Here is a 10,983-nt window from a genome sequence, read left to right as displayed (position 1 = left end):
TATTGTCACCTCATAGGTAACATTAACTGGTCAGAAATGTCAGATTTTGAAAAACATGCAGGAAAAAATGATTTTTATTACATAGTTTGTCCCATTCAGTGTATACGTTCATCACAGTTTTTTAATAAGTCATATGTGGGATCAGACATTTTCTAGCTTCCATTTGATAGAGTCTCACAAATTATGCTGTGACCGATGGAACTGAATCTGAACTAGAGACACTGATTCCCCATTTACATTTCACCACAGATTGGAGATAAATGCTAATGTGAGCATGCTAACATACTCATAATGACAGAGGAGAAAACTTTGACCTGCTGGTGGCGCTAGAATAAAAACTTGGGGATTGGTCTTCTATGGACCTTTGAATGTCTGTAAATGTTAGTAACTATACACCCAATAGTTGCCTAGACCTGTCTCTAAAAACAGAAAATATCAACCTGCTGGTGGTGCTGGAGGAAAAGTCAGAGGATCACCAAACTCTGTAGGATTCATCCTCTGGGGACAACAAATGTTTGTATAAAATTTTATGACTTTTTACTTTATGATTTTGTGGTTTTGACCTGTTGATTCTGCAAAGTGCTTGTTTTATGCAACCTGTGTTTGCCTATATAACTTTCCCAAAGCAGAATTTGTACCACAGTCAGTTGCTGTGGTAACACTACAAAGCATTAAAGGACAATTGATTGTTTGAGATAAAAATAGCAATATAGCAATAGGCCAGTGCTAAATAAAGAAACATAAAGGCTTCATATTAGTTTAAAATAAACTGTAATCACAAAGAATCCACAGACAGTAACTAAAATCAACACACATATTAAATCTTAATGCAAATACAATCAGGATATACCTGCTGTCTGTGTGATCTCTCTTTTGAACCGGATCCAGGGTGTGTTGTGTTATTCAGTTAATGCACTCATCCTCTCCTACCTGAAGCGTCTCTGTTACCTGTCCTGACTTGCAGCTTGCATGCATACACACATACCTTAACGCTGCAGAGGTTATGTAATTGTAGTGGTGTAGTAGTCTTCCCTTCATGGCTGCACAACAACAAACAAACACACATATTCAATCCCTTAAATGAAGTCTTTTAACCATAATTGTACATTTTGAGACTGAAAATGTGATGCTAGTTGTCTTAAATGTTGCCTGCCAGACTTTATTTAACATTTAATTAGGTTATCTCACATCAGTTTGTTTGTTCTTTGATTTAAATCTACCTAACTGTAATATTTCCCTACATTTTCCGGTTCCTTTACGCTCTGTGGAGCAGGTAAATTGTGGGTTTGATGCTGGTAGATTGTACAGTGTGGAGGATTCAGTGGAATTGAACTCATCACTTTTAAGTCATGGTAAATTATTCACTGTTCAGTTGCATTGCTTTGTCAGTGCTTTGGGTGTTGATGTCACACAGTAGTTGAAGTGGCACCTTAAAGGCAGCATCTACCCTAAGTGTGGCCACTCCCTTAAAAGAAACACCTTGTCATGCTGCATTCAGGGTCTGTCAGAAATATCAAAGTCAGGAAATTGCTTAATGCCTCAGCTACCATGCAGACTTCTTTTGACATCCGTGGTGGATAAAGCATTTAGAAATGTATTTAAAGTAAAAGTAGCAAAACCACAGTGTAGAAATACTCAGTTCTAAGTAAGTCCTGAAAAACTACATAAGATAGTATTAACATTAGGAACGTTGTGAACCTTTCCTTTAAGAAGCTGGATGTCACTTTTCTCAAAAAATTACTCAAAACGATTAAATGATTATAAAATGGTTCGTTTCTGTCGATTGACGAATTGTTGCAGCTCTAGTACAGATATAAAACAGCTCTCCTCTTGGTTAAGAAAATGATCATCTTGATAATCCACTACCTTTTTAGTTGCTTTTTGAATAGCCTTGCACCTTTAATTATAACTCTTCAGTTGATCTCTGAATTCATCACTTGATTACACATGTTAAAAACTGGAAGTGTGTTTTGTTGTGTTTAGTTGGAAGGAAAAAAAACATGCTCCTATCTCCTTAAAAGCATTCAGATACAATCTAACAATTTTTTTCGAGCTGCACCTGAAGGCATCACAGCCCAGGACAGGAGTGCTTTCATTCAATCTGAACAGTGTGATCTGTGAGCCATGGAGGGCAGAGGTCTGTCTGAGGAGGTTGTGTCTGCTGCCTGTAAAGAGGGAGACCCCATCACAAAGGTGAGGTTCCTTTACTGAGTTGACTTTATTTGAATGTATTTATTTTCCTGCTCTGACAGCAGATAAGGACTGTGTGTGTGTAGTGAGTCTGTAATGCAGTCAGACCTGTTGGCAGTAAGTCGTCTGGCCTCAGAGCTGCAGATACCTGTAGGCCAGACTGACAGGCTTTGACATTATGAACAAGATGTATGTTGAGCTACAGAAACTCTCATCTGAGGAGAGTTTATATTGAAGTATAGTGCAGGATTACATTTTTAAAGCTGTTACTGATTCTTAAAGGGACAAACCACATATATTTTCTTCTTTTCTTATCTTGCCATGCAGGATGTTTTGGTTTCATGTGGCAGGAGACTTTTGTGTGTAGTGCAGACAGCTTAAATGACTTCTGAGCTTGTGGGAAGGGGGCTAAAAAACAGAATCTTTGCTTGTCCTTAATATGCATTATTGCAAATTGTATTAATCGACTGACAGCCCTACAATATAATAAACCATAATGATATAACAGAAGCCAGTCTGCATAATGAGTACTTTTACTTTTCATATTTTAAAGGACATTCTGCTGCTGATAATACTCCTGTACTTTTACTTAACCCTCCTGCGTCCTCCTGGGTCAAATTGACCCCATCTCTTTTTGACTGTTCCTTCTTTCCTTCCTTCCTCTTTCTTTAATTTTTCCTTCGTTATTCCCCTCCTTCCCTCTTTCTTTGCTCCCTCCTCCTTCCATACTTCTTTCCTCATTTCCTTCCATCCTTCCTTGCTTCCTTCCTTCCTTCCTTCCTTCCTCTTTTCCTCCTTACTCATGTCCTTCCTTTCTTGCTTCCTTCCTTCCTCTTTTCCTCCTTACTCATGTCCTTCCTTCCTCCTTTCCTTCCTTCTTTCCTCCCTTCTTCCTGTCCTCCCTTGACCTGAGGAGAGGTACAGGAGGGTTAAGTAAAGAATCTGAAAACTTCTTACACCACTCATCATTTTTAACATTTAAGCAACACCACTATCTTTCAATTACCTGAACCAAAGTGCTCTCGTCGCCTAAACCTCAATACACAGGACTCAGGATGTGAATCTGGGTATCTGTTGCTAGAGGCCTGCATGTTGAATGCATGCATGCTCCTCCTTCTGACTTCAGACACACATCTATATATACATGTAGCTTAATTCATTTGGAAAATAAAGTTACCTGTGCACATAACTCAGACAGAAGTTACATCTGTCAAAGCAACTGTGAAAACGTCTGAATGTGATATTTAGGAGACCAACTAGTCTACAGCTAACTGTGACTGCTAACCCTAACCCTAACCCTAACCCTTTGGTGCTGAGCGGATAGAGAGAAGTAGAGTTTTTAGAGCTTTTACTTACTAAAATGTGACATGAAACCAAAACTATGAGCTAAAATAGGCTAAAAAGGCTTCTCTGTGGTAGGGCAATAAATCAATATTATATCGATATCGTGATATTTTAGAGATATCGTCTTCTATTTTGAAGATCGTGATATCATGATATGGAATAAGTGTTGTTCTTTTCCTGCTTTTAAAGGCATTACAGTAAAAGATTTAACAGACTTATCATCATCATCATCTGCCTTTATCCCCTTTACCTTACTTTATATCCACATTAGTGATGATTATTGATCAAAAATCTCATTGCGTGAATGTTTCGCGAAAGCACCGATAGTCATCCCTACAATGTTGTGAAAATATCGATATATCGAGGTATTTGGTCAAAAATATTGTGATATTTGATTCTGCCCATATCGCCCACTCCTACTCTGTGGTTTCTTTACTATTACTTCAACTCTTCTCAGCTTACACATTATCATTCGATTCATTGTTCATCTAAAAAAAGTTGATTTAGAGCCACATGTTTCTGTTTTCTTGATGACATCTGTCTCTGCAGGACTACATGATGCAGCAGACCATGCTGAGGGTCAAAGATCCGGCTCGATCACTCGGCTTCTACACACGAGTCCTGGGCCTGACGTGAGTCCTCTCTCTAGATCCTGACCCCCCCCCCCCCCCCTCCCCCCAAATTCAAACTTGAACTCAGCATGGTGGTCTTTTCGGCCTCATGGGCTCCTCTTTGGTTTCCAGGTTGCTCCAGAAAATCGACTTCCCTTCGATGCGATTCACCCTCTACTTCCTGGGTTATGAGGACAAATCAGAGATCCCGGCTGAAATCAAGGAGAGGACGGCGTGGACCTTCTCTCGTAGAGCCACCTTAGAGCTCACACAGTACGTACATTATACACCCTGAAACACAAGAGGAAAACCTCCCAAATCAATGTTTTTCAGACACTATACACATGCTTGTAGTCTGAGGTTGTTTTCTGGCTCCTTAATTCCAGTGAAAGGAACATTTGTCGGCATGTAATATTTTTAGATGAAAGCATCTTTCCAACATCATGTGAACAGTTTGTGTTTGTCCCCCTTTCTGTTTCAACATTATAATTCATTACGCCCCGGTGCACAAAGCAGCTCGTTAAGGAAATGTTTTTAACCAGTTCGGTGTGGAAGAACTAACTTGAAGGGAATCTGCAGGTCTTGAAAAGTCTTACAAAGAATTACCTTTTTAAAAAAAAAAAAAAAAAAAAAAAACTTCCAAAAGTGCAAATATTGTGGAAGAATTGCATTTACAGTTTTTTTACAGGCCACAGTTATGTCTCCAATGGGCTGATGTCATCAGTCCAAAAACCTTTAGATATTCAATTTACCATCATATACGACAAAGAAAATGATATCATATTTATGATATCATATCTTTAACCAAAAAATATTTGACATTTTTGCTTGGAGAAAAAGAATTAATGAGTTTATTAATTTTTCTGTTGATTAGTTGATTAATCATTGCAGCTCTGTAATGAAACTCACATTGTGTTTCTCTGTCTGTCAGTAACTGGGGTTCAGAGTTGGATGAAACTCTGTCTTATCACAACGGAAACAACGAGCCGCTAGGATTTGGTGAGAAGATCTTCCAAGTTTCACTCACTTATAATGACTTTCATCAGACTGTTTTATTAGTATTAGTGTTTTTTTTCTCCTACCACATTCGCCTCCTTTATTAAAACTGCAGATGAGATGACACCCAGTTTGTATTCTTAATGTGTGTGTGTGTGTGTGTGTGTGTGTGTGTGTGTGTGTGTTTTGGGTGTAACACCCGCAGGTCACATCGGCATCGCTGTCCCAGACCTTGACGCTGCCTGCAAAGTATTTGAGGAGCAAGGAGTGACGTTTGTGAAGAAACCAGACTCAGGTGAGTGTTTGGAAAAGTCAAAGTGTGCATTCATCAAACTTGTAAGAATGTGAGTCTTAAGAAGCAACTTAAAGGAAGAGGCTGCGATTTTCTATATCTGATAAATTTTATTCCTATGTGCCGTAGACCTCAGTTGTTCTCCAAAAACTATTAAAAACACATCAGTGAGCCACATCGCTGCACTGGGCGACATCATCCTTTATGTATTTTATTGACAGTCATGATCACACACATTCAACACTGCACAAACCCTGTATGTTCAGTCCAGGAAACAACGCAGGGAAGAGTCTGCTATATGAAAAAGGAAATATTTTACATTCCTTGCAGCTGCCCTGAGGGCCTCAAAAGTCCCAGACTTACTGTTTGTCTACTGTTTAGAGTACATTAAATTGGAAACTTGTTTGAGAGCTCGATATAAACGGGCACAATAAGAGCTTTAAAGGAACACTACAGGTTATTAATATTTTTGTAGCTCTGGTTATGAAAACTCTTTGAACATCTCTTAACCACAAGGCAACAAACACAAGCTGAAGAAGCAAACCAGTTTGTTCAGATTATCTAAACCACTTCATTCAAAGGTTGCACTGAAAGTTGGTAGGTAAAGAATTCCTCTTTGCAACTGCATTGAGAACAGAAATAAAGCACAAATTGAAAATGTGCATGTAACAGGTGAAATCTGTTCAACACCCTCATGTCTTTGGTTGATGTACGTTTCAACCAGGAGGTGGAGCTCACAGTCAACTGGAGGTCAGAGTAGGCCGACATAAAACTGCTCACTTTATGCAAAGTCAGCAGTGGTGGAAGAAATATCCTTTTCTTAAGTAATAGCACCAATATAGCAATTTAAAAAAAATACTCCATTACTGCAGTATTATGAGTGATGTAGTATGCAGTATTACAGTAAAAGTACTGCAGTATTAAGAGTGGTGTAGTATGCAGTATTACAGTAAAAGTAGTGATATATTATTATATATGACATCATTAGATTATTAATAGTGAATCATCAGTGTTAGAGCAACATGTTACTGTTGTAGCTGCTGGAGGTGGAGCTAGTTTACACTACTTTATATACAGTTAGCTAGTTTACAGTACTTTATATACAGTTAGCTAGTTTATACTACTTTTTATACAGTTAGCTAGTTTACACTACTTTATATACAGTTAGCTAGTTTATACTACTTTATATACAGTTAGCTAGTTTACACTACTTTATATACAGTTAGCTAGTTTAGTCCAGTGGTTCCCAACCTAGGGGTGGGGCCCCTCCAAAGGGTCAGCAGATAAATGTGAGGGGTGGTGAGATGATTAACGGGAGAGGAGAGAAGAAAAAAACAAAGTTCTGATACACAAATGTGTTTTCAGTTTTTGGACTTTAGCTCCAATCTTTAATTTGTGTTTGGATCATTTGAACATTTATTGAGATGAAACCATGTGAGAAGTTTAGAGGGAAAATCACTATTGAAGTTAGTTTTCAGAGTGGATGCAAATCAATCCAATGTTTATTAAAGTAACAACAACCATGTTTCTCTATCTGCAGGTAAAATGAGGAATCTGGCCTTCATTCAGGATCCTGACGGCTACTGGATTGAGATTTTAAGTCCTAACAACATGGTGTCATTAATGTTGCCTTAGAGCAGAAACACACTGTGAAATATTCTGTGCATCATGGTTGGACAACTGATGACATTTAGGAGGACTTTTTTCTACATGACAAACTTTTGTTTACCCAAAAAAATGTTGTTGTCTTATCATGTTGCTTGACGACTTTTAAAATTGCTTTTCTAAAAAAAAAAAAAAAAAAAAAAAAGTTGCTGTGTGTTGCATTGGGAGTCTGTTTGTCTACAGTCTTGAATTATCATATTAAGACTGGAGTATTTTTTGATTTTACACCTTCAATGCTTGGATGCTTCATGAGTTCTGAGCGTCGATCGGTCAACTTCAAGATTATAATGAAAATGAGATAATTAGTCATAAAACAAAGTACTGGGTGAATTAAAATGAGAAGAAAAAGTAGATTTCATCCTTTTAGAGAACATGAATATCTGTACAAATATTTCAAAAGAAGAATAAGTTAGTATGAAGCATGAAATTGGGACTGATGCTTTCTGTGTGCATTAAAGACTTGAACATAAAGGTTTAGGGGTCACTTTAGAGAATAAAGGTGATATTAAATTAGATAAAATAACTTAAAGAGAACATGACATCCACATTTCCACATTTATATTTAGGGCTTTATAGGAATGCAAAGGCCAGCCATTAGAAAGTATGGATATAGGGACTGATTGTTTAATTGATTAATTATTTATTAACAATATAAAAGATATATGACACAAATAAACACATAAATAATGTATGCACAGCCTCAAACAGGAGGCATCATCAGCTTGTATACAGTAGTTTTCAAAACACAATAAAGCCCAATAGCTTATTTCCATTGTGGTCCAAAACTGGGCATCTACACCCACTCTATCACCACCATCACCCACCTTTAGCTCTAATACCATTAATACTTTACTACCAATAACAATCACTTCTAAATCCAGTGTTATAGACCCATGCATATACTCAATATGAGTCAAATCAGTTATTTAAAGACATCTTTCTTTACTGTCCTCTTTTTACCTTAAAGCAAAGCAAGAAGAGAAAAAAACGCCTTCCAATCACGTAAAAATCAATATTCAACATTCAACACTTCAACATTGGCTGAAGAACTTCCTGTAAAGGCTTTAAATTATAACATCAAATCATGAGTGAGCGGATAAATATACTCTTCATCGATCATTTGGAGTCCAGTCTTTGGACCAGTTTTCTCTTAATGGATTTTTTAAAATATATAATTATATTCTGAAGGTTTTTTTTCCTTTTCCAGTAGCAATGCTGGTAGTTCAAGACTCCTTTCGTACTCTGGAAACTTGTCTGCACATTTTGCGCCACTTTATCTCCGACACTTTTATTTCTTCCTTAGAATTAAGAGCGCTCTGTGACTTGTTTTCCAGCTCGCTGTAACTGTAGGTCAGCCAGTCTGGCCCTCGTAATTTGGCAAATGCCTCACTGTCTGAGTCTTTTACGCCCATTATAGTCTCAGCAAAGGCGACTGTCTTTCCCAAGCATATCTGTGGAATGATTTCCTCCCTGTCAGCATCCCTCATATTTTCTGGCAGTAGTCCAGGGTCATTTGATAGGCCTGCTTGTTTATTTTTTCTTGTATTGCCTCATCCTCCACATCTATCTCTGACTCTGACTCTGAGTCTGGAGGAGTGGACCTGCTATGCGTGGGGATACTCATCTTTCTTCCTCCATTTCTGATAAAGGGTGATATCATAGGAACAGTCTGATTATTTTATTGCTGACTTTAGACCTTAAAAAATTCACTTTTTTACAATTTTAAGCATTAGTAATACTAGAAAGTTGCAATGTAATAGCCTTATCTAGCTTGGTAAATGTGCTAATCTTACTTAAAGTTGTATTTGCTACTCAGCCTGACTCCTCACCTGTGCTGCGTTCAGGTTCACTTGTCACACCTGTTGCCTCTCTGCTCCTTTCATCTTCTTCTTCTGGCTTTTCTTTTATGAGCTGCTGATTTTTAGTGAGGCCTTTTGACAAATTTGTAAAACTGCAGTTCTCTTTACATCAGCGGTGCACGTATGTGTGGTGAAATGTTTCAATCGGATCATTTTCACAACGATAGCAGGAGGTAGGGTATCAGATGACAAGTTAAAATGTGTTTTAATGATAGCAATACATTTATATATCATCCATCCAACCAGCCATTTTCCAAACTGCTTATCCTACATAGGGTTGCAAGGGGGCTGAATCCAATCCCAGCTTTCATTGAGCGAGAGGTACACTCTGGAAAAGCGCTCACATATAGTAGACAAACAACCATTCACACTCACATTCACACCTATGAGCAATTTAGAGTCTCCAATTAACCTAAGCTGCATGTTTTTGGTCTGTGGGAAGAAGCCAGAGTATCCTGAGAGGCACGGAGAGAACCCACTCGGGTACGAGGAAAACATGCAAACTCCACACAAATACATATTACTAATTGTGATAAAAGACAGTTATGAATTTGATGTACTTGATCCCATTTAAGTGTCAACGATAGACCTTTGTATGGCTCCCCTTGGGCTTGGGCCGAGGATCATCTGTACCCTTTGACTTCACCTCTGCTGGACCACTATGGGACCTGGTTTCGGAAAAAATACATAGGGCAGTAGCATCCTCGTAGCCGATTGGTTACAGCATATGCTACCTACAACGTCATTGGTTCAAGTCTGGTAACGGACCTTTTTGCATGTGATACCCCTTTTTCTCTCTCTCCCTTCCCTTTTTTCCACCAAATGTCCAATAACAGCGAAAAAACAAGAACGTATAGGGAACTCAATGACAAATAATTTAAAATCACTGTTGAAGTATAACCCTATGAAAATATGTAATTAGAAAGACTACACACCAAAAGTTGCATAAGAAATGTAACTTTTTTTCTCCAACTATAGTTTTTCCTTCGTTCTGGAGGAATAAGGGGAAATGTGCCAAGTTTATGGCCATGTTGGTTATAGTGACATGTTGTGTGAGACAAGAGATACAGCGGTTTCATAAAAAACTAAATGTTACTTTAAATGGTACTTTACTATTTTTACGCTTCATTTTTTAAAGCAGGGAACTTTTTATGGTGATAGAAACTGACAAACATGATATGGCACAATTCACTTAGATTGGATACCGTACATTTTCTGAAATAAGTTCCCATAAGGGACAAGTGAGAGCGGAGGGATTTCATCTCTCTTTGCAACATCAGCTCATTAGCAAGGTAGAAAAAAAATAACGTTGCAAATGAAGCAATCAGAGCAGGTTGAAGCCCAGAGAGCATTTTCTACGTACACTCACCTCAAGTTTTGGATCTTTGACCATGTTTAACATCTGACAGAAAAAAAATACAAATGTAAATAACCCTAACCTATCAAAAACAACAAAATGTGTAAAAAAAAAAAACAAAGGTCAATTTTTTTATGTATATGTAGTATTTTTAAATCTTAACCCACAAATGACTAGATTAGTGCTCATTATCAGTTCAGCAAATGAGCCCAAAAGATTTTAAACAGTTTTGAAATAATGATTTATATATGTCGTTAGCGATGACATGGCTCTATATTGTTTGGCGGATGAACACAGAAACGCTCCTGAATTATTTAACACTTGGCGTTTAAACAGAAACTCACTTTAGTCGTGGTTCCTTTAGTGTCTCCTCACACATTTTCTATCAGCTCTGTTCTCTCTCTCTCTCTCTCTCTCTCTCTTTCTGTATGTAAAGTGCTGACCGGCTCATGTCACCTAATTTACCGCTGGTCACTTCAAAGCGACGTCCCGGCGTGAGAACCGTGTCGGCTGACCGGGGCGGATTTACGGCCTGCGGAGCTGTTCCCAGGCCTGTCAGCCTTTAATCCTCCATTCAGCTGGAAATGACGCCGTTTTCTTCTCTGGGAGGATTTAACGGGTCCAACAGTGATTTCAGCGTGTAAATCAACTGCAAGATGAAGGCAAAGA

General features: G+C 38.1%; 1 protein-coding gene across 1 annotated transcript; it reads left to right on the top strand.

Annotated features, from left to right (window-relative positions):
* The first annotated feature begins 2,124 nt into the window (after positions 1-2,124).
* LOC128377525 (lactoylglutathione lyase-like) lies at positions 2,125-7,068 on the top strand. The gene is made up of 6 exons (XM_053337477.1): positions 2,125-2,193; positions 4,084-4,166; positions 4,278-4,418; positions 5,077-5,144; positions 5,347-5,436; positions 6,974-7,068. The coding sequence occupies exons 1-6, from the start codon at positions 2,125-2,127 to the stop codon at positions 7,066-7,068; spliced, it is 546 nt and encodes a 181-aa protein (XP_053193452.1).
* Positions 7,069-10,983: the final 3,915 nt, after the last annotated feature.

Source organism: Scomber japonicus, chromosome 17 (genome assembly GCF_027409825.1).
Source record: "Scomber japonicus isolate fScoJap1 chromosome 17, fScoJap1.pri, whole genome shotgun sequence".
In the NCBI taxonomy this organism is placed as follows: Eukaryota; Metazoa; Chordata; class Actinopteri; order Scombriformes; family Scombridae; genus Scomber; species Scomber japonicus.
This window is presented reverse-complemented; position numbering and strand designations above follow the sequence as displayed.